The sequence below is a fragment of the Parasteatoda tepidariorum genome, chromosome 2, assembly GCF_982258835.1.
Source record: "Parasteatoda tepidariorum strain Cologne lab strain chromosome 2, Ptep-v5.0, whole genome shotgun sequence".
Lineage (NCBI taxonomy): Eukaryota > Metazoa > Arthropoda > Arachnida > Araneae > Theridiidae > Parasteatoda > Parasteatoda tepidariorum.
The window spans coordinates 124,385,435-124,409,850 of NC_141756.1; the positions used below are offsets into that span (position 1 = coordinate 124,385,435).

The window sequence follows — 24,416 nt, forward strand, 5'->3', positions numbered from 1 at the left end:
TTACGAGTTGTTTTATTCTCATTGACTTCTATACTTCATACCTAACTTCTAGAATATTTGGCATTATATACAATGCTGGCATTTCCTACGATTTTGATAACATAGACAATATTTTAAGTCATAAAATCAGACACAAAAATGTACTTTCTCTGAAGAAACAAACATTAAATAAAATTTTCTCACCATATAAAATTCACTAATATGATGAAAAACATTTAATAAGCTGGTGAAATAAACTTTTATAAATTTTTATTCGGGTTTTCTTGAGCATTTTTCCTTCAGGTAGGTACAGGGTTGGGGTTTTGGACGTCCTAAACTGGTTTTGAACAGGACACATGGGTTTTACTGTCTTAAACTGGGTAAAACTGTCCTAAACTGGGTAAAACTGTCCTAAACTGTCTTTAAGTGTCCAAAACCTTGAACTTTGGTAAAAGGTAAAAATTCTATAGGTGTAACCATTGTACACATAATAATTACATGTATCAATAAATATTTGATATTTTTTATACAATTTGCTTATTAAAAGAAAATAACATAATATAATAGGAAAAGGTTTATAATTTTTGAAGCTCCACAACTCATTGAACAACAAAAGTCAATACCCAATTCTTTAAATATAAATATGCTTTGAATACTGATAAATAATATTTTTGCATAAGAATAAATATGGCAATATTAAAAAATAATAATTTTTCTTAAAAAAATACTAAATTTGTTCAAAAATTAACCTTTTATTTTTCACAATATTTTTTTAAAATTTTTTTATAATTTCTGCATTACAGGATGATAAAAAAGACATCTATTTAAAAAAATTGTTTTTAAATATAAATATATTAGTTTAAATTGAAAATACAAAATAACTGAAAAATGTATTAACAGTTTTGAAGGGCATAACATAAGTTTCAGTTACTGACGCTGGTGATGTATCACTACTATGCTAAAAGAATTGAACATGAATGAAATAAAAGTATTCTTGAATAGTACTATAGATAAATAAACCTGTTTATGACTAACCAAGTACTTAGTCCCTAATAGCTTAACCTGTATGGCAAGGTCCAACTTCAGTTATGTACTATTGAATGAGAGGACCAATTGAACTTGATTACTGATTAATCTTTTTCTGTTTAAATTGAAGAGTCAAACAATATTAATAAAACATTATGCTTTTAAAAACAAATATTCTCTAGTATATTTAATTATCAATATGTTATTAGTTCTATGTTTATTTTACCTTTTAAATATTGTTCAGATAAAATTGTGACATAATTTGATAAAAGGGTATTGGACAGTTTAAGACAGTTTTGGACAGTTTTGGACAGGACGGTTTAAACCGTGGATCAATCCATTGTGTCCTAAACCTTGCCAACCCTGGGTAGGTATAAATTCTGCTATTTATAACCAATTACTTTTAATTAGGTGCAACTAAGCAGGTTGTTTATTTTTTCGGGTTTAATTTATCATCTGAAAAAAAGAGGACAATTTTAATTTCTGTAGCTGGTTTTCAAAAATATTACGGGTCAGAAAGTATTTCATACTCTAGTTAATAATAGTCTTGGAGGATGAATCCAAAAAAAGGTCACAAGCATCATCATAGTTGCCCAGACAGCCCAATGTGGGCCAATGCCTTCCTCTGAAGATTTTTTCATACTGACTTCGGATTTATCTTTGATCTTGAAACGATGAAACATCTTTACAGGTATGGACAGGGCGCTGACCCCTTAGACTTACTTATCTTACACTCATCGGACCCCAATATTGTTGCGGTTCCAACACATCATTATTGGATTAAGACCTAGTTGTCCCTTATGAGGCTGCTCTACATCCTTTGCACATCAGAAGACAAGTCAACCTGATCTTCAGTTTTGGCAAATACAATCAAAGACTAAAGAGCCCACTTAGTCACCACATCTAATTTCGGACTATGTTTTTTGAAAGACCGTAACAGAGTTCACTACACCGGTTAATAAGATGGTTCCTGACCACCTCAGACAAATGACCATAGAAGTTATAAATATGATTCTTCATTAAGCAGGCAGTGGAATCTACATTGAAACAGACTAACTCAAAAGACCGTGTTTCCAGTGGTGTAGTTTTGGGGGACAAACCCCCCTCCAAAATTATAATATGCTACTTTTGTCCTGTGAGTAGGATGTAGAGGTAAAAAAAATTCATTATTCATTTTTGTTGCAATTTAAACATTTAGAATATATGTATTAGAAGGAGATAGGGCCGGTATAGCCTGGTTGGCAGGATTCACGTTCGTGAAATCGGGAGTTTGAATCCAGCCCCGGCCGATGATGACTGGGGCAGGTTAAATTTATCGGGTCACAATATCCTCCATGACAAATAATACCCCTGGGGGCACTGAACTGGAGTTTGATCATTCTCTGGTTCATTTTTAAATTAAAATCTGTGGGTGAATGAATGGATGTAAGAATGGGTCCGCCCTGTAAACGAGTTTAACTTATGGGTGTGACAGAAGTCGAATTCTGGGCCATAGATGGGGCCACATAAAACGAGAACAATGGCACTCCATCTGTCCTAATGCTCGACGACGACAAAAATAACAGAAGGTTGATATCAATAACCCCCCTCGAACAAACATTAAAACTATGGCACTGCTGGTAACGCTTCCTTGTGACTGGAGGTTCACTTGGCAAGACTGGTTCAGGAGATTAGTAACAACATATAGCAAAATTTACCTCATATGTGAGGCGATCCCTTGAGTTAAAAAGCATGAGCACACACATCTGATAAGTGGACACTTGAATGATGTGTTTCCGGGGGTTTCGATCAGTTGGGGCCTGCTCAGTTTCTTCCTTCCTGGGACCATAAAAAACAGCATTTAAATCCACCGATCCCAACTGAGGCTGAAGAGTGAGCTGACGTCCAGAATGTTTTGCCAAATAAAACCTTTAAAAGAACAATACAAAATTAGATTATCCCTTGCATTTTATATAATCAAAAGAAACGAGTGTTCTTAATTTAATTACACAAATAGTTTTTCTAATTACACAATATCAATCAACACAATAAATCCCCGATTTTTCAAATTTAAATGCCCTCCCCTAGTTTAGTTTCATTTACTTTAACAGGGGTAATTGTGAGCCCAACTCAAAAATCCTGAAAATTTCTTGAGTAAAATCATTAATGATTCATTTCAAAAAATTAATGTCTTTATAAATTTAAGTCACTGATATTTTCAAAACATGATACTCTAAATAAATTATATGCAGCACAATTCAAATAGATAATTATTCCTTACGTCTAATCACATTTATTACTCTACCAGAAAAATATTCACAAATGAAAAATATGCCATGTATAAATTCTAGTTTTAATATTTCTGAATAAAATATACAAGAATTTTTATATATAAATGTGATCAATGATTTCTTGAAACTTCTGGACCTTGGAACTTTCCAGAACTAGAAACTTTCGGATCGTGATTAGCAAGAAATCTGGATTTTATCCGGAGAACAATCATCTCAGCTTTAAAATCAGCCAAATAAATTATTGGGTATCCATGCTAACTTCAAGAAGAAGTCAGCATGGTCAGTAGTCATTTTTGGGACTTTCTGTCAGTTGATTAACATGCAGTTTAAAAAACATCATTAAGCTTTTCCCACACATTTTTAATATAAAACATAATTAATTATAATTAAATAAAAAAAAATTACTGTTATTTATTATTAATATTTCCAAAGCAATAAAAAGTTATAAATAAGTATACAATGATGTATATATTAATGAACCAATTATCTATATTCTGATGTTTCAGACAACAGGTTTTTCCAGTGATAAATCCATTAAAAGGCTGATTTTTTATGCTAGTTTGACGAAAGGAAGAGTTTATACACCTGAAATGATTCATAATTGCAGGTATGATTTATTACTTGTGAACAATCTCCATATTATACTTTACAAGAGCAATCATAGTAAAGAAATGAATTGGTGGATACTACTGATAATGTATACTGATAATGTACTGGTAATGTAATACTACTCTGTTTAACCGCTTCCTTGATTATCTCGAGTTAACCGGGGTATGTATACATTGCAAATATTTATTATCTCAAGATAACTCATGCGTTCCAGAATCTGCCAGTGTGTTTAATTTTATCAAGTTTTTACTCGGCCGGAAGCAAAAAAAATAATAATCTGCTGTGATTGAAGTTTGCCAAGTTTTGCTGTTGGATTGTAGAACTGCACACATGTTTTGTGCTATTGTATATACCATGGTAGCTGAATTGACATAGATAAAAAGGGTAATCACATTAGGTTTCATTTTAGTTCCTTGTATTTATTAATAAAATAAAAAATATGTTGATTTTTTCCCCTCCAAAACAATAGGTAAGGGTATCGGTTAAAAACTAAGAAAAATGATGTAATATTTCAGCTCCTAAAAATTATTTATTAATAAGATTTTATCCTTCTTTTGACTTTCAGGGATCAAAATGTCATTTGACTGTAACATACAATTGGCAGAATAATAATAATAGAGGGGGGGAAAAAGATTCTAAGTCAAAATTGCCATCTGAAATCATCAAGAGTGGTGAATGTTAAATACAGGGTATCTGCTACATTTTAGATTTTCAAATTCATGACTTTCAATGACTAATTCCAAGAATTTTTCATGACTTTACGAAGTTACTATTTTCTCTGACAGAAACACAATAGTAAATTTAAAAAGGCTTCATAATAACATTAATTGAAATTATAGGTGTAACCAAAACTGTTATACTCTGCATCTTCATATTTATAGATATTTAATTTAAAAAACAGCGTAAATAAAGATCTGAAGCAATAAAATAGCTGAAAAAATACAAAAGTAATGACGTTTTTTTCTTCTTTTTTTTCATTTTTTGAAAGAACACAATTTTTAAAGAACATGATAAAAACATTTAATATTTAAATAAAATATGACTGTGAGTGGGGAGTTTGTTACTATTTCAGATATTCGAAACACCAAGAAATTGGGGGAGGGGTAAATTCCAGTTTAATAATTAGATTTTTCGGCGACCTAAATTCATAACTTTCCATAACTTTTCTTTAAAAAATAGTTAAAATCATAACATTTCATGACAAATTCTGCTCAATACCGAAATTCATGACTTTTCAGGTGCGCGGATACCCTGTAAATAATTTTTCCAGTTTAGTTGCTTAATTTGAATAGAGATCAATCTTAAAACAAGTATCAGAAAGAAAAACAATGAATATAAATTAAAATTGGCAAGTACAATAAATAAATAAATAGAGTAGTTAGTTAACAGAACATGCAATTTTAAACAATCTTTCACTTCACCCACTTTATAATTATTTTAGCCCTGTTGCATTGTTTCTGTGTAAATGCTTAAGCATTCTAGAATATATTTGAAACCTTTTATGATTTTAATGTTACTAAATATATGACTGTGATTGATTGAATAAAAAAAATGGAGCTTCTTAATTAAAATTGCCATCTGAAAGCGTGGTTTATGTTAAATAGTGCATCCATAGTTGCCACTGTGTTCCATCTAATAACATAATGTAAGAAATTTCATAAATAATTTTTATAAAAATTCAATAAATTTCTTTGTTTTGCTTTTATTAAAAAAAACTATAAATTAAAATTTTGAAATGTTCTGAATTCTTTAACATTTCTATCTTTTTAACAAAAAAGTTTTTTTTTTAAATGTTTAAAAGAAATATAGTTTCAAAGAGAAAAAAATTATTATAAAATAAATTTTTTCATTAAGAATCTGATATGTAATTAAATTTTATGAAAGAAAAAATTTCAAATGTGTTTTAATTTAACAATGTCCACATTAAATGTTTTTTTAAAGGCAAATTCAATTTGTTATAACATGATAACACTAAGAAATGTCTTATTTATTATCAATTGACTTAAAAACTATTTTAAGTGCATTCAGCAGAAGTTCTTATGAAAGTGTGTACCTTTAGTTATTTTCAATTCATGTCTCTACATAATTGCAAATCAATAAATAATTAAAAATCAAGAAAGAAAAGAATAAAACCTTCTAAAAGCATCAAAAGCATTTCTAGGAGCCATTGGCACATTGCACTTAGGTGTGGCAGATTGAGTTGGCCAAAATCCAGTGGTTAGAACTCTTACGTTTAGATCAACGTTATAAAGGTTGGTCTGAAATTATAAGTTAATATTAATTAGATAATCATCAGAACTTGTAATTAATTATATCATTTTTTTAAACGGACTTTTTCCCTTTTTCTAAATAGAATCATTACAAAAAATAAACAAAATAAAAAAGGAGTTCTAAATCTTTATAAAGATATTCTTGAAAATATAATTTACACATTTAAATGCAAGTCTTTATAGTTATGTAATTGATAATTGTCTCATTTGTAGCAAAATGGACAAAATTTATTCACTACTTCAATTCACGTTTCATTTAATAATTATAGAAAGTCTTATCGACAATGCCAACATTTATCTATGGAAAGGTACTCCGACATAGAATCGAGTTAACATATCCATACTAGTGAATTGGAATTATATTTTTGTAGTGGTAGATACACTACAATACTCTCCCACCAAAATTATATCTGTGATAGATTTATATGCTACTATCACGTCATTAGTGACTTTCGGACATGATGTGAACACTACCTTAGCAGAAATGCTACACGCCTACATTGATGGATGGTCCTCATTGAACAGTTGACTTGCTACTTGTGACTGCGACATTATCCTCCTCACGCTGCTGCTACTCAGTCTCGATCACACACAGCATATACACTCAACTGCTAAAGGCAACACAAGAGCGACCACTGCAGTGAACTTAATACAGCTTTTCCCAAAACAGCAATGAATCAACTAGTGGTATCCATTCATCGAATTCTATCACAGATATAAATCTGGTGGGGAAGCACTGTAGTGTATTTACCACTACAAAAATATGATGCCAATTTACAAGTATATAAGATATGCTAACTCGATTCTATGTTGGCGTACCTTTTCCTAGATGAAGGTTGACATTGTCGAAAACAACTCTCACCACAATGGTAATTATTGTGATATCTAAAATAAGTACTTTGGTGGCCTGAAACGGAATAAAACTATTTAACTTATGATACTTTTAAATGACTGAACACTTTACACATATGTAAGAGACACCTGTCATTTATACACTATTTTAGCCCTTATTTATTCATTGTTTCACTTTTAATTATTATCAGTCAATATCAACAGAAATAGTAATAAAAAAAAATAAGTAAATGAAGTAATAAAAATTGGAAAATAAAGTAATAAAAGAATGCAATAATTTTGCATTCTTTTATTACTTTAGAAAGATTTTTATTTTCCTTCGAATCACTATAAAAACATGACAAATTATCTTAATTATTGTTTTCTACTTTAAATCAATGGCTTTAATCAATACTTCAATATTTAAATCAATGAAAATAAAGTGATTAAAATTGACATTTGAATTTATAACCTTGATAAAAATTATAATAATATATATATAATATATATAATAATAATATATTATTAATAATTGTTTCCACCCTTTTCTAAACTATTATCATGTCAAAATAAATAAAAATTAAAACACAGACTTACACCAGATGTTGAAATATGTGTCTTAAATTCCTCCATCATAGTATTAGAAACAGACATGTCCTTAAACATTCCCTCTAATTTAGAAGTAAACTGGCATCCACATTCAGTCTGAAATATTATTCCATAAACTATTTTTATTTAATTCATTAAAATTTATTATACATATATATATATATATATATACAGAGAGAGAGAGAGCATAATAAATAAATATAAAAAGAAATTGCGCTTCTGTTTTCATATTTTGTAATCTGGCATTTTGTTCCGAAAATATTTTAAATCATTCTTGAAAAATTCCCGTTCATGTTAGTTTATTTGAATTCCCTACTCGCTTTATAGTTTTTGTTTTATGTTTTATTCTGCTTTTTCTTTCCTTTTTATTTTATGTTTTTAAGTGATATTTTTACATATTACATATACTATACACATTTTTACATATACTATTTTATTAGTTGTAAATTTTTTGAAATTTATTTTACTGTTCCTCACACTATTGTATAGATACATTTTGCTTTGGTTATATTGATACAATATCAGAAAGCACTCCTTTGTGCGAATATAATCGTGTGAGCTGATGAAACGATTATATATTTCATTTTCCAGATTTTTATTAATTTTTTCCCATTTTTTCCAGATATCCCCCCTGGATTTTTGTTATTTATTATTATTTTTCCATTTTTTTATGGTTCGGTAATTTTTTCCACATTTTCTACATTTTGACTTGTGAAACTTTGATTAAGCGGATATTCTTGGGACCGGTAAAAAACTGTCCGTTTACGGGAAGGGTATCCCAATAACGAAGTTCAACACCGTAAATTGTTTTCAGAACGTTTTTAAAGATGAATAATTAAATAATCTACAACAACTATCTACAAGGATATTTATTTAAATTATAAAAAATAATGTATGAAAAAATTTGATATAAATACATCATTCTGTAAATGCAGCTACAGAAAATTTAAAATAATTTTCCTATTAACACAGACATTCCAAGTCAATCCTACGATACCGGATAGGAGCTTTTAATCCTCAGTTGGTTTCAATTATTAGGCTTACACCTTGTAACACCTACCCATCTCTCGATAGGAGACATGGTTAATACCTCGTTGAAAGTAAACCTCCCACAATTCACAGAAAAAAAGCAATGCATACCTGTAAAGGTATGAGGACCTATGGAGTTGTTTATTCACAATCTTTCATCAAACGTCGGAATAAATGTTTCATTTATATGAACAACTCAAAGATTGTATTTCTGTTCTCTTTTTTTAACTCAGCTGCGTTAAATATAGTCTTCAAATTGATAAGAAAATGAAAGAAATGGGAAAGTGGAGAAAAAGCATTGAAGACTTCATTTTAACTTGAGAGGCCTCATAACCTATGTTGTCCAGATGAAAACATGCCACTGTCCGAATTATTTCACAAGAGCAGTATCATTTTCTCTCCTTTCTTTGTAAATATAAGGCAAGGTGACTGGAGAAAGATTGATTCTTTAGTAGTGAAATAGCTCAACAATATTTTTAATTATGGATAAGGCAAAAAATTTACATACTTCAAAAATGGTGAAAAGTTGAATTTTTTCCTTGCAATTTAAAGCAGAAATAGTTTTATTTTTTCAAATTTAGAAAAAGTAGTGTCTGGTTTGAAGAGATAGAAAATAACATTTGAGGGCAAAAATGACTGTCTGCATCTGGTTATTGAGTGCCTGCTTTGTGAAGAATGTAAATAATGGTTCATTCTTAAAAGGTTCATGGGGAATACATATATCCATATTGAGAGGTGTCCATTTTGCAGGAGATTTCACTGTATATATTGGAAAAATATTTACTAACTTTTAGACACATCTTCTTGTAATAAGTCTCTTAAGACAGCTAAGGTGATTTCTCATACCATTTATTTAACCCCTTTTAAAAAAGGAGCTTCATGTCATGAATGTAATAAATATAAATAACATTCCTCAGCTATTAATAATATATTTCGTACAATATCTTTCTTAAAATAGTTACACCAAAAAACCCTGTGTCGAAAAATTTTACTATATTGGTATTAATATTGATGTCTTCAGCAGCACATTGCATAAAATATTTAAGATTAAATATAAAATACACATTTTTTTATAAATATTAACGTACACTAAAAAGAAAATGATTCCCGAAAGGAAAAAAAACAACCTTTTATTACATAAATACATCCTAAATTATATGGCAATAAAAGATAGCTTGGAAGTTGTTAAGTTGCTCTAAAAAAAACTCTAAATATAAATAATGGAAAAATATCTATTAATTATTATCTAATCTATCATTTCGTTATATAAGAAAACAAGGTATAAATTGCTTGAAGTGTAGATTGCTAGGACTCTTTCCCCATTTAATCATACAAAAATATATGCTTTCATTATAGGTTTTTTTTTTAATTCCTTCCCTTTTACAATTCTGCTCAGAAGTTAAACCAATGTCATAATTTGGATTTTACAAAGTTGCAAAACCTAAAACATTTACAAAAGAAAGAAGGAAAAAAAAACACTCGTAAATTACAACAAAATAAAATATTTTAATTTCAATAGCATTGTTACTAATAACAAATTTATTGCACAATGTCAAGATTTCAATCAGTTCATGGAGCTGAAATTTTTTTTTTTTAATTTAAAATTTCATCAACAAATGAGAGCTTTCAAATGAAATAAAAGAAAAAGTGAAAATTATTGCTTTCTGTCCAAAATCATGATATCTACTTTGATGTGATTATTTATTAGCATAAAAATATATTATAATGCATTTATATATCTGTCTTTAGCTTTTCGGAGATATCTCTACCCGCAAACTAAACTGAAAGTGTTGTGAGTGAAATAGTTTCAGATAGATTTCTAAGTCACAAAAAATAATTGGTGCAGTTAGTATCTTCTTTGGAAGAGAAAACATTCATAGAAAATGCAATGATGAAGGAGATAAGCTGTAGAAGTTGATGTTGTACAGATACAGCCATAAATAAAACTTACCTTTAGTTTTGATATCATGTTTTTCTCAGAATCATCAGACACGCTTTTATTTAAAAGTAGTCTCTTAGCTAAATGCTGCTTATAGTACCTTTCAAATACATCTTTTTCCTGAAGATACCTAAACAAAACCATTGTTTTGTCTAGCACTTGCTCTATTTCTTGTTCAGTCATCTAGAATCACAAAAAATATTGTATTTTTTAACAGAGGTTGTATTGACAAATAATGACAAGAAAATGTTGTTACTGAATTTCTTTACCTTTCTTTTTTTTCATTAATATAATTTCGTACCTAACAAAGTACATATTTTTCAATTAAACGTAACAAATAACAATTTAATTAAATGTAATATATCAATCAAAAATAAAATTGCTAATATTAATTTAAAATGAAGTGGCTGTTAAAGGTGAATTGGCAAAACATTTATCTAAATATCTCTATTGCAAGGACAATCCTTTTGAATAAGAAGTAATACAGACATTTGGAAGTCACACTTTTGTACATTGAGAAAATATAACTTAAAAATATATAAGAACGCAAAAGGATTTTCTTTTTAGTCACTGATTGCATTCTTCTTTCTTATTTACTATACTAATCATCAGATGGTACCACGGGAATTATGACAGTCCCTAATATTTCCTTTCGGGGAAGTAAGTTGAAAGGGTCGATTCAAGATACAGAAACAACAGAACAGAATTTGAGACTTAAAAGAGTGCAGAAAGAATTATTTGCATATGCAAAGTTGTACACAGTTTTACTTTGTGGGAGGTTTCTGTTCCGTTTGCTAATCTTTTGATAAGATCTTCTGCCAAAATGTGTACATTAAGGCAATTAATAAACTACTAGGAGGCTTCGCCCCCTGCTCGCTGGCGCTCACCAACCCACGGAACTGCTTTTGCAGTTCATTTCGGATTGCTTCGCAATCCAATGCTCGCTTTGCTCGCTCATTGGATACGTTCTTAACGTCTAGTTTTTGTAAACTTTTTTTAATACTGAAGTTCCGAAAACTTTTCACTGTAGAAAATTCCAAACCTGTACATTTCAATATTAATTTGAAATTGCAAACAGTTCACATATTTTTCTTAATCACACTATTCTAAATTTCAGTTGTAGAGAAAAGTAACTGTTGTAAGTTTTGTTTTAAAGTCTTTCCCACCCATGTTGTAAAACAATATGAAATAGTAGTCTGCCGCTGAACGCCGGATGTAAAGCATCGGCTTTGATGAAGGTAATTTTGTATTTTTAATTATCTGAAGGGCACCACCTTAATAATATGGAATTTGTAAAATAAATGTATATATTTTTGATTGTTGATGAAGCCCATCATTTTGTGTTTTCATCAGTGTTCAGAAGCAGAACAACTATAAGTTTTTTATCTTATCACAAAAATATAAAATGTATAAAAAACAAAGAAAAGAGCAAGAAAATGAGTATAGTCATAGAAAAAGTTAAAATTACAATATAGTATTTGTCAGTTAAAATAAAACTTTTTGTTTAAGTCAGTGCTAACAATTAAAATTTCTCCGAGGCAATTCTGAAGTATAAATTAAGGTAGTATTGTTAAGTTAAAACACAAATAATGAAAATAGAAGTAAAGTTAGTGCTGTAAAATTAAAACAATATTTTTAATCAATGAGTCAAGTTCTTCAAGAAACAGTTGCAGAAGTAGGTTGCTTATTTAAAACTTTTTATAGAATTTCTTTAAGAACACAATTGTTAATTTGGGCATTTGGCGATACAACACTTTTAGAATTGAAGGATTTGTTACGTCAAGCGCTCTGGTATCATAATTTTGATCTAGTTGCACTTCTATGTCAGTTTGATTTATGTTGCTAAGTTAACTTTCAAAAAATTCTATGGCTGGCAATATCATTTTTATTTTTTAAGCTGTTTATTTTTATTTTTTAAGCTGTTTATTTTTATTTCTTTCAGAATTCGTTATTTTTTTAGCGAAATGTTTTTTAACCTAACAGAATTCTTTGCCGACTGTTTTCTCTATGAATGAAGAAAATAAATTAAATATTTAACTGTTGTGAAAAGAATGTTATTTAGTTGTACAAAGTACTTCAGCCAAAATTTGGGAGCCACGTAAGAGAATTATATATATTAGATCAGAAACACATCATTAAAAGGCAGAATGTTTCGGTGTTTTCAAAACAAAGCAAACGTTGCCACCGGCGGAAAAGAAATACAGCCAAAATTTGGGAGCCACGTAAGAGAATTATATATAATAGATAAGGGAAGATAAGGTCAACTATAAAGTTTAAGGAACAAAGTTCGAATTAAGAAAAGTTCCAAGATAAATCTAAATTTATTGAGGAAAGTGGAAAAGACACTGTCCTTACACTCTCTCATCAATTTCCTTAAAAAACACCCTATGGCAGAATTATTTTGAGCTATTTGCGACAAAATTTCTAGCACTAATATCTTTCTGCAAGATACTTTTAATAATAACAAATACGTATGTTACTAATTTACAATGACAAAAACAATGAGTTTACAAAAAAAAAAAAATTTTATTTTTTATTTGATAATGTAATAATTTTTTATTCTAATATTATGGGTGATAATGTAGCATTTTGTTGGAGGGGAAGGGGATGCACAAATCATTTCCTTCTTCGCATTACGTAAATAATCACAATAAAAAAAGTAATAAAAACCTTGAAATCCGTAGTAATAGCCCAAAAAGATCGATGATGAAATTTCGATATAATTATTGCCTTAAGAAGTAAATACTCAAATGCACAATTTGAATTTTCCATATCGTTTGAAATATATCGGCCATGTGAAAAAAAATATCAATAACTGCCGAAAATACAAACGAAACATTACACCGATTTACGATACTATAGTCGTAAATTTAGCATGTTAAAAAGTGATTATCTAAATGCATGATTCAAATATTACATGTAAATTTCCATAGAAAATAAAAGTAATTTTTTTCTTTTACTTTTCAAAAGAAAAATCTTTCTTCAAGAACGTTGCGATTCTGCCATGGTAAAATAACATACTTTAAGTTTTTGACAGATAAAATTTTTAATAGCTTCAAATATTTCTGACTTCAGATATCAACTTTATGTTATCAAATATATTGTTATTAAAGTGCTTTATAGTAAATTATATTTACCATTTTGGTATAAAGCACTTTACATCTTCAAAGAATGCAAGCGTTAAATTTTATCACATAGTACGAGGCCTGTCTAAAAAGTATCCGACCTTTGGCCGGAAAAAATATTTCGAATACTTGACGGAGTTGGGACCCTAATACCCTTCAAAGTAGGCCCCTTGTGCTTGCACACACTCAGCCCACCGATCCTTCCACTGCTGGAAACACCTCTGGAAGTCTTCTTTTGGAATGGTGTTTAGCTCCGTCGTCGCGTTCCGCACTATCTCTTCTCTACTCTCAAAACTGGATCCTTTCAGTGGCGTCTTCAATTTTGGATGCAACCAGAAGTCTCAAGGAGACAGGTCTGGAGAGTAGAGAGGTTGGCGAACGGTTATAATTCCATGTTTGGCTAAGAAAGTGTGGATCAATTGGGATGAATGTGCAGAGGCGTGCTTTTTGTTTCGGCGACAACAACTTGGGTACGAATTTTGCAGCCACTCGGTTCATGTTCAAATCTTCACGCAAAATTGCATGTGCAGAATCTTTACTCACTCCAACCTCTTCTGCAATCTCCCGCACTGTCAAACGACGATCTGCCATCACCAAATTTCACAACCTCTCAACATTAACTGCACTCTGAGCAGTTTGAGGCCTGCCACAACGTTGCTCACTCTCCGCTGATGTGCGGCCATCTTTGAATCGGTTGAACCACTCCTTAATTTGTGTTACACCCATCGCTTCTTCTCCAAACACCTGCTGAATCTTACGAATTGTTTGGCTTTGAGAATCACCAAGCTTTTGACAGAATTTCATGCAGTATCTTTGCTCAATTCGTTCAGTCATCTTGCGAGAAAACTAAATCCGACGAACACTACGAACAGCACCTTACTTGGCGACCACCAGCCAGCGAGTTGCACAAGCAAACACGGTGAAAAAATTCAGTCATGTGCATTAAGGTTCCTCCTTCCACTGTGCACTAAGGCGCCGCCTTAGAGTCACTACTTTGCGCAGGAAAAATTAAGGTCGGATACTTTTTAGACAGGCCTCGTATAGTGAACAAGTGCCACTTGCAATAACTAACGAATTTGGATGAGCGACCTTTGCCAAATAATGCTATACTTCTCATTTTTTAATCACACATGTGTTGAGGCCTCAAGAGGACGAGAGAAGGTGAGTGAACGAACGAATGAATTGGTCTGTCTTCAGGAACATATACAGTTTCACCATAAGCATCAGGGGGGAAGGTGGGCGCACGATGCGCTCACTTAAAGCTTAGGGGGAAATTTTTACACTAAATAAAACAAATAGTTTGGGGGGGAATTTAGAATTTGCCCAAGAACTTGGGGGGGATGGAGGCCACTGATAAGTATTGTCCTAAATTAATAAACATTTTAAGCACTTATGACAGTTGGGGAAAAAAAATTTTCACTCTGCTTTGTAGTTCTCTTTGTTCTCCTAAAACATGTTTAAGAACACTTTTTAAGTATTTTAAGCACAAATCAGAATCCAGAATTCAAATGGACTTTTGTTTCAACTAATTCTAATGAGCAAAAAATTTAATTTAAAGAAAATTTTTTGCATGGAACTGGTGCAGAGCAGTTCTGTTAGAAATATGCTCTAGTACATTCTCAACCTTTTTTTGTGGCGGTACACTTTTAACAATTTCGAAATTTGACGGCACACAATGAAAAAAATGTTTTTTTAAAAGTAGTTTACTTACCTATAATACACTGAGTTAAATAGTTTGTGATAATAATTTTGAATGTAAAATAAAATAATATGTACTACAAAAGCATGTTTATTAAGAGATTAATTATTTCTTTCGACTAATTTTCTCACTTTTCTTTAATTTAAACTTTACTCATAATAAAAAAAAGCATTACAATTTTTATTGTATCATTTCTAATATTTGGGGGCACATTTTAAAAATTTAGCGGCACACAAAAGTGGTTGAGAATCACTGCTCTAGTAATTATCAACAAACATAATTACAAGAACTGCATTGATACAGAAATAACTTCATGATATATATTAATTTAAAATGAGTGATTTTATTGTGTTAAGCTCTTTCTAAACATTCCGTTGCCTAACCTTCATCACTTGTAACTAGCTAATGGATAATTGGGATCAGTATAACATCATTTGTAATTAGTTTGTAATTTTTCTTCCATTTTATTTCGAGTAAGCCTAGCCTATCAATTCTCTTTCACAAAGAAATATTTGGTTTATTTCTTACTTAACACAATGCCATGTAAAACATAAGTTATGCGACAAATTTGCCATATATACAAAACAATAAATCCAGGTACTCAAAGTTTTCCCCATGGGTGGCCACCCTGCAAAACTATGTGATAATACGATGTAATAACTGCCGAATAATAACTTGGGATTTCTGATAAAATTGGCAGAAAAAAGTAATTAATTAAAAATGTGCAATTCGTAACTCATGAGTCAGAATATTACGTTAAATGTATCGGAACTTTATAACCGCATAAAGATTAACTGTAAATGCCAAAAGAACAATTTAAACATTACTTGGATTTACAATGAAATCTGTAAAAATAGAGCTAGTAAAAAAAAATTATTACTGAAAATCGAAATGCGTGCATATTCCTTAAAACTTGCAGAATTCTGTATAATAACCGCTAAAAAAGCATTTGAGAAACAACATGGATTTACTGTACCCATAATCTTGAGTAAATAAAAGACGCAGATAATAAAGTACTATTATCATCATCATCATCAATGGCTTGACAGTCTAGAGTGGGCCTTGGCCTTTTCAAGAAGTTTTCCCTGGTTAACCTTTTTTTAGCTAGTGTTTTCCAATATTTAGTTTTTAAGACCTGGCTTTGAAAACTCTTTTTGTGGTACGATCTTCGTCCATTCTGATAATGTGGCCTGCCCATTTTATTCTTTGTCGTTAAAGTATATTTCATAAAATTCTCAGGGATGAAATAGCAACATAATCATTTTGAAAGAGATAAAAAAAAGGGGGGTTTCGAGCAATTAAAATTTGACTTTTGAAGCAGATTGGAAAAAATAGTGTGCTCCAATAAAATCATTTGCAACACCTCTGAGTAATCCGAATTTATTCAATTAAAAAATATTGTCACTTTATACATCAAATAAACATAGCAGACCAGAAAAAGAAAGGTTTTTGCATAATGAAAGGCACTGAAAGGCTTTGCTCGAAATTATAAAACAATAATTTCAAATGTTTTTTTTAAAAAAACTGAGAAAGAAAATTCGATTAAAAAAAAACCTAACATATTAATTCTCTCAGGGTAGACATTTCATGTTCTTATGATGGTCGATCCAGGAAAAAAATCTGGGTTCTACTGTTATTTAAATCTTATTTTCTGATCGTATTTATAAAAAAAAAATTTAATCTTTCAAAGAATCCTATTTTTTGATAAAGAGGCTGAAATTCGAGACAAAAGCGAAAAAGACGGAAATCTGTTAAAAAAAAGGGGGAAATCTGATCCCTGAACCCACTATTGTGCAAGCACAAATTACGTTTTCAAAAGCTCACGAGTGAAATCCTGCAATTTGATAGGGTATAAAATTCTATGACTATGTGTATGACTTCATAGGCTGTTATTGAAACAATTAATATTGAATACTTTTCAAATTACACTTACCCCTTTAACTCCTTTCTTAAGTTTGTCATCAATGAAGAGGGAGAGATATTCTGGTGACTTAGGATTGAGATTTAGAAAAAATTCAAAGTCTCCAGCAATCATTTGTTTGAAGTATCTGTCACCATTGAAAGAATGGAAGAGAAAGTGATCAAAACGATCTTTCAAGTCCAGTAGATTCTAAAAATAAGTAAGATACAATTACTTTATAATACACTACTACCCTATATCAATTCAGAAAGATTCTGTCAATAGTTAAAAACCAAACACAAGATCAAACCATAGAGCTTAAATTTATTCATCTTGAATAAATAAATATTTTAAAATTAAGGTAGAAAAGTTGGCGTGAAAAAGTTATACTTGCAATCAAGAACTTTTAACTATATTTAAATAATGTCTATAACTTTCTCTAACTCTTATGAACTGAATTAACATGCAAAAATGTATTGATAGTAATGTTTTAGTAGCATTCTTGCAGCTGTTTCACATCTCATGAAAATCAGCCTCAACACATTTGATTTTTTTCACAGTTATCCTAATAGGTCTCTTATTACAAGTAATGTTTCATTAGAATTTAAATAAACTGGGCGAAAAGGTGATCATACAGCTAAGCTTTAAAACTTGATTAGCTAGCCATATGCCTTTGTCAGATAAACATTAGATTGAATTAATATCTAATAAATTATTCTAAACAAATAATAACACATACAAATACATAATAGCTTAAAAATCACATCCATTTTCATAAGACTAAAAACTGTTTGGTTTTTTTTTTTCAAAATTGTTTTATAGAAATTTAAGTTGAATTATACCACAAAACATTCGGAAGAGGGGTTTGATTAAGTTGTACATATTTATTTTTAAAGGGAAAACTTATTCAGGCGAAAATCTAATTCTTAAGGACAAAAAGCCAACCTTTGTTAAATAAAATTAAAAAGAAAAACTATATATAATGATATGTGATAAAATGTTTTTTAATTGTACTTTTAATCACTTCTATTTGCTGACATTTCAAAAAAAAAAAAACTTTTTTTTCTCTACACAATAAAATTAGAAAAAAAGTGCAAATTTTCACTTCTTTTGAATAATAAATTTTAACTCACTTTACAATTTACAATCAGACAAATCAGAGGCACAATAATTTCTTGATTATAATAACAGACAAAGAATTAATACCACACATTGGTATTAATAATAAACAAAAATTACATCAGCAAGAAAAGTGCATCCAATTTAAATGAAAAAATTTTTTTTTTAATATATCAGGGTTGATAGTGCACCCAAGTTAAAATTGCAGAAAATTTTCTAAGTCAAAAAAAAAAAAAAAAAGTTAAATTGAAAAATTAGAAAAAAACTTAAACAAGGTTTTTCTCCTTTTTCTTAATATTTATTAGCTTACTTAAAATATATTTAAAATTTTACATATACCTATACTAGGGGTGCACAACCTGCGGCCCTTCGACTGCTGAAGTGTGGCCCGCGAGAGTTTCTAAACACAATAAAAAAATTTTAATCGCACCTTTAAGTCATCACGTTTTGACCCAATCAATTTTAACAGATTCCTTAGTAAATGTACGTTTAACGCGCTTTCTTGAAGCAGAATTTATCGTAAATATAAATGATATTTTTTAAACAGTTATTTCCGCTATTCTACGTGATTTTGAAAATTCCGAATTTTTATTACGACGCGAGTTTCAGATCGCAAATTTAAATAATCACTTTTTGTGCACTTTATTTGTGACGATTTCATCTTAAATCTAAGTGACTTTTTATCTTTTTTTTTGCAATTCTTTCTTTTTTTTTCAAAAATTTTTCTCGGCAGTTATTGCTATGCGTTCCCACGTATTATAAAAAATTCCAATTTTTCTGTTACGACATGCAAATTCTAAATCATGCATTTGACGCGCTTTATTCGTGCTGAGTTCAGCATAAATATATTTTTTCCTAATTATTTCTATACTTTTCCTTGTGATTTTGACGATCCTGTTATTTAACTATGATGTTATTACGACACATGATTGTTAATCACGCAATTAAATAATCACTTTTTGATACGGTATTACGGTACAGTTTTATCGTAAATCCTAGTTATTTTTCCTTCGTTTTTATTTCCGCAACGAATATGATTTGGTCGAATGTGGTAATAAATTGTGATTTGATCAAAAGCCAAATATTCGGCAAAAAAAAGAAGAAAAAATCTATTGAACGCCGTACACTTGGGGCCAAATAGCAAAATCTTTTAGCAGTATAGCAGCACTGAAACTAAAATTTCAATGCTCAGAATAATATTTCCCGGAAAAACATATTCATAAATTAACTCTAAAAAATAAGGCCAATCAAGAACGTTTTTGAAAATGTCGAAAAGCGAAACAGAGAACATAAAAATCAATCTTAATTTTTGAAAATTTTTTTTAAAGCTGAGCATCTCAGTTTTTCAATTACCAGAAAAAGCCAAGTAAAAAGAATTAAGCCAACAGAAATGCTATTAAAAATTACTGAGTTATAATGAAAACGTCTAAAAAAAGTTTTTTTTTTTATTTAAAGAAAATAAAAAGATAGAAAAAATGTTCTTAATTAAGTGAAAATCTTATGCCGAAAATCTCAATTTAAATTTTTCTCACTGCCATAATTTTAGAAGAAAAAATATTGCTATAAAATAAATTTTATTTGTAACTTTATTTTTAAAAAAAATGTTGAGTCATAATAAAAATGCCTGAAAAAAGAAAAACAGAAAAAAATAATTTTTCTTAGTTCCTGAAACAAAATTTAATACTGAAAATCACACTTTTCTATGTTACTGGTTATTTATATTACAGAACAGGGAAAGAGTGATAATAAATTAATAGTATGAGACGTTCTGTTAAAATGCTGGGTTATAATAAAAAACTGCGAAAAATGGATCCTTTTCAATTCTCAAAGTATCGAAAAAGTGACAAAATTGACTTGTCTGATTATAATTTTAAAAAAAAAGTAATATCTATAAAAATTCAAAAATAAAAAAAACTTAGAAAAATACATTTCTAAAAAATATTCTGCCAAATATTTGACTGATCATTCAACCAACTGAATCTTTCACAGAAGGGCCAAATACTCGTTACATCCCTCCCTAATTTAAATGCAATGTTATTGCAACTTGAGAAATTCATAAAATGGCAGAAAACGTGAATTTTTAAACTGCTCACTGTTTATAGTTTAGATTTCAATTTTTTGTTGCTTAAGTGATCTTTTTCGATAAAAAAAAGGAAAATGTTTACGATATAAAAAATCCAATAATTAATAAAATAAAATAATAAAGTACATCACAAAATAAGCATTGAATTTTATTTTGAACTATCACAGTTTTGTTTTTATTTTAGGCTTTTGTTTAAAACCTATAAATTTTCTTCAATTAAAATATTTAATTTGAATTTATATTACTTAATTGCAACTAAACTTTTTCCTACTTTCATTCTGTGGGCTTTGCAGTTTATTTTTAATTTATTAGAATTTAATTGTAAAATGAGTTTTCGTATTGCATGATATGATAAAAAAAAATATTTCTTTTCTTCAATGTTTATTTATTTTGATAAATCTATTGTTCAAATGATAAAAATATAATTTTTTTTTTTGTAAAAAAAAAAAAAAAAAGTATAAGTTTTTTTATTTTTGAATGAATTCTAATAATGGAACACTACTAAGTTATTGGTATTACTAAGTTTATTGATAAAATAAATGGAACGCTAATGTTTAAATAAACATTATTACATTTGTCATTAACATGTCTAAATACATGTGCGGCCCTTCGTTAGCCAACCTGCTGTGCAAGTGGCCCTTCACTCAAAAAGGTTGTGCACCCCTAACCTATACCATTTACACATACCTATGATGACCTGGAGAAGCAATTAAAATTTACAAATATGTCTTTCTTTCTTGAGTTTACAATTATAATAACTATTTATTGATAAAAATGAATATTAATCATGAATATAAGCTTATAAAGTATCTGGCTCTCACTTACAAACGAATAAAATAAACTGTGTTTTTAAGTTCCACCTTTGAAAATTTGATTTCCAGAAACTTCTGTGATCAATGAGTTTTTGAAACGCCTGGACCTTCGATCTCCAGAAACTTCCGGATCACTGTCAGTGAAAAATCCGGAAATCTGGATTTTTTCCAGAGCACAATCAGCCCTGATACATGAAATCTGACTTGAAAAGAATACAACGATACACATAAAAATATCTAAAAAATGTTATAATCTTAAAATTTTATTATTCAGAGAATGGAATGAAATATATGATAGAAAAAATTTGACATCACTGTTGCACAAAAACAAAATGCTTACTTTTACAAAAGTGAGTGCATCACTTTTTCCGCCTTCTTCTTCAGTAACCAATGCTTTACCTTGCTCTCTGAGGTAAGCACTGACACATTCTACCATAGTTTTCAAGCCCTCGTGCACTCGGTTAAATAGTTTATACATGCATGCCAAATCTGAAATTACAAATTGTTCCCAAGAATTAAAATTATAAAACATTAAATAAAATGCGAGCAATTATAAAGCCATGGAAAGCATCCGACTTCATTGTTAAGGGGAAGTTATTTTCCCACCCAGGATTTCTATGGTTATCAGCTAAATTTTAACAAACTAACTAATGAAAATAAAAATAAAATACAGGATTCAAGGGTATTATTTTAATTATTCAATAATATATTTCAGACAAAGGCAAATTATTGTGTGAAAATTTAGTTGTAATTTCCACTGAATTTATTTCCATTTTTTATTTTAAAATAAAAATATTCCACAAATTCTGTGCTGTCATGGCGTATATTTCCATTAGTTAATAGTTAAATAAGGAGAATTTTAGGTCACTAAAACATTTTTAATAGAAATTGCACTCTAACAAAATTTCTTTTTAGTATTTGTGTCATAGTGAATTACAAAACTTCTATGAATTGAAATTATTGCCCTTTGTTACAAGAACTTAATAATTCAAATAATTCTTTTTATGTTGTGCCTTCCCCTAAAAAAAAAATAATGAGAATAAATTTAGTATTTCAGAAAATTAATAAGTTTATTAAGATATCGTATACACACCAAAAAAAGGACCACCCCAAATAACTTTTGATCTAATGATCAGATTTTCATGTTCTAGGAATTGAACGAATTAAAGGTTCAAATAGGAGACCTCAAACATGCTAATTAATTAGTGCAGCAAAAAACACAAAAATTACCTTTGTTTAAGACAAATTTGGATTTCTGACCCCCAAAATATAGGGGGTAACTGACCAATAGTGGACCTTGGTCAGGAAAGTGGTCCAAAGTTTCGACTCCTTAATGTTAGTTTTACTTTTTGCGCACCTCACTATAGCTTGAGAAATCATCATTCCTATTATCACAATTTTAATGCTTATGGAAATGAATAGATGAAGAAGTGCAAGTCAAAAATATTGAAGATAAACAGTAGTTAAATAGTTAAACAAAAATTAATCAAGTTAAAAGTTTGAAAAACAAAATATAACTACCATCTGTCTTCTGATTTTTAAGCATATGGACAACACCAGAATTTTCCATCTGAAATAAATAGAGCAATAAATTTTCTTTTTTTAAATATTTAACTTTGCATCAAAAATAAAATATTTGTGTACGCTCAAAAATTATATTTTTTCAACCTTTGATTTAAACTCTGATTCAGCTTTTATCTTAACTGCTTTCCTTATCAATTATTTTTTTTAAAAATTGCAAAAAATCAACATATTTTTTATTTCATTAATAAACAAACAGAAGGAGCTAAACAGAAACCTAATATAAAAGTTTTAGGTCGAAATTGTCATTTTTTTTACGTATAAAAAACATTTGCCATCAGTTTACTATCCTGAGTTATCAAGAGGAAAAGGAAAAAATTTAAATATATCTCTTTGTATGATAGTTTTTAAAACAAGGAACAACACAAAGTGACAGTTTCCAAACACCAGTGAAGTGATATGCCATAATTTTACCCTTTTTTTCTACGTAAATTCAGCAACCATCACATATAAATTAGCACAAAACACATGTTTAGTCTCATAATCATCAATGGCTCGACAGCCCAGGGTGGGCCTTGGCCTTCTCAAGAAGTTTTTTCCAGGCTAACCTATTTTTTGCTAGTGTTTTCCAATTGTTATGTTTTTAGGACCAAAAGATCTTTCTCTAGGCCATCTATCCATCTCAAATTCGGCCAGCCTCTTTTTCGTGTAAAGAACGAATATTCCTTGATCCAATTTTCAAGCCTTTACCAAATAGTCTCCTTGTAGTCAGTCTGTGGTTTATTTCTTCTTGAGATTTCATAACAATTTCTTTTTACAGAGTAGGGTCGTTAATCCTACACCCAACCTGGAGGGCCAGTCTCCTGATATAATCCCCAGACACTGGGTACCCATTTTAGTCGCCTCTTACCAACATGCATGAGCTACAATGGGACTATTCTTTCAAACCAGGTCACCACACGGGTTTTAGTCCCACAATCCAACAGCAAAACTTGGCAAACTTCCAACCACAGTAGATTATTATTATTATCACTATTTTTTTGCTGCATGCCGAGTAAAAATCTGATAAAACACTGACAAATTCTGCCAATCCCTAGTTATCTGGGGATAATCAGGGAAAAGGTTAATGAAATGTGTCTAACTATTTGAAAATCTTTTGTGAATTGCATATCCATTTAATGTGTTTTGAAGTTAACTCTACCAGACTCAACTATTCAAAAACAACTTTTTAAATGCCTCTTACAAAATGCTCTTCAATTATAACTTGGGATCTTTTCTTAATGCCTCTTTAAACCTAGGTCCTTTATCAATTTTTTTTTTTTAGTTTCAGAGCCTCTGAAAATGAATCATTTACTATTCTCTTCCTACCAGGATTGGCAAGTTTTTGACAATTGACTGTTTCATCCAGTTTTAAACATGATTTTAACCGTCATGTCAAAAACAACTTTTTGACATAGTTTTTGGCCTCTGCCGAAACCCCAAAATTTTAGTGTAAGGATAATTATTACTGCATGTAATATATACAGTATACAAGACATGTTAACTCTACTATTCCCACACTTTTGTTTCCAATTAAATTAACCATTAAAACTTTT

The 24,416-nt window shown here is 29.7% G+C and overlaps 1 protein-coding gene across 1 annotated transcript in view; it reads right to left on the reverse strand.

The window, feature by feature from the left end:
* Window positions 1-24,416, reverse strand: part of Cul3 (cullin 3) — a 62,077-nt gene that overhangs the window by 18,273 nt on the left and 19,388 nt on the right. Inside the window, exons 7-13 of the mRNA XM_087158275.1 lie at window positions 22,822-22,870; window positions 21,641-21,789; window positions 17,320-17,496; window positions 10,575-10,745; window positions 7,583-7,690; window positions 6,018-6,142; window positions 2,703-2,913 (exon numbers count right to left, since the gene is read on the reverse strand). Coding sequence (XP_087014401.1) covers window positions 2,703-2,913; window positions 6,018-6,142; window positions 7,583-7,690; window positions 10,575-10,745; window positions 17,320-17,496; window positions 21,641-21,789; window positions 22,822-22,870 — 990 coding nt within the window. The remainder of the gene's footprint in view (window positions 1-2,702; window positions 2,914-6,017; window positions 6,143-7,582; window positions 7,691-10,574; window positions 10,746-17,319; window positions 17,497-21,640; window positions 21,790-22,821; window positions 22,871-24,416) is intronic.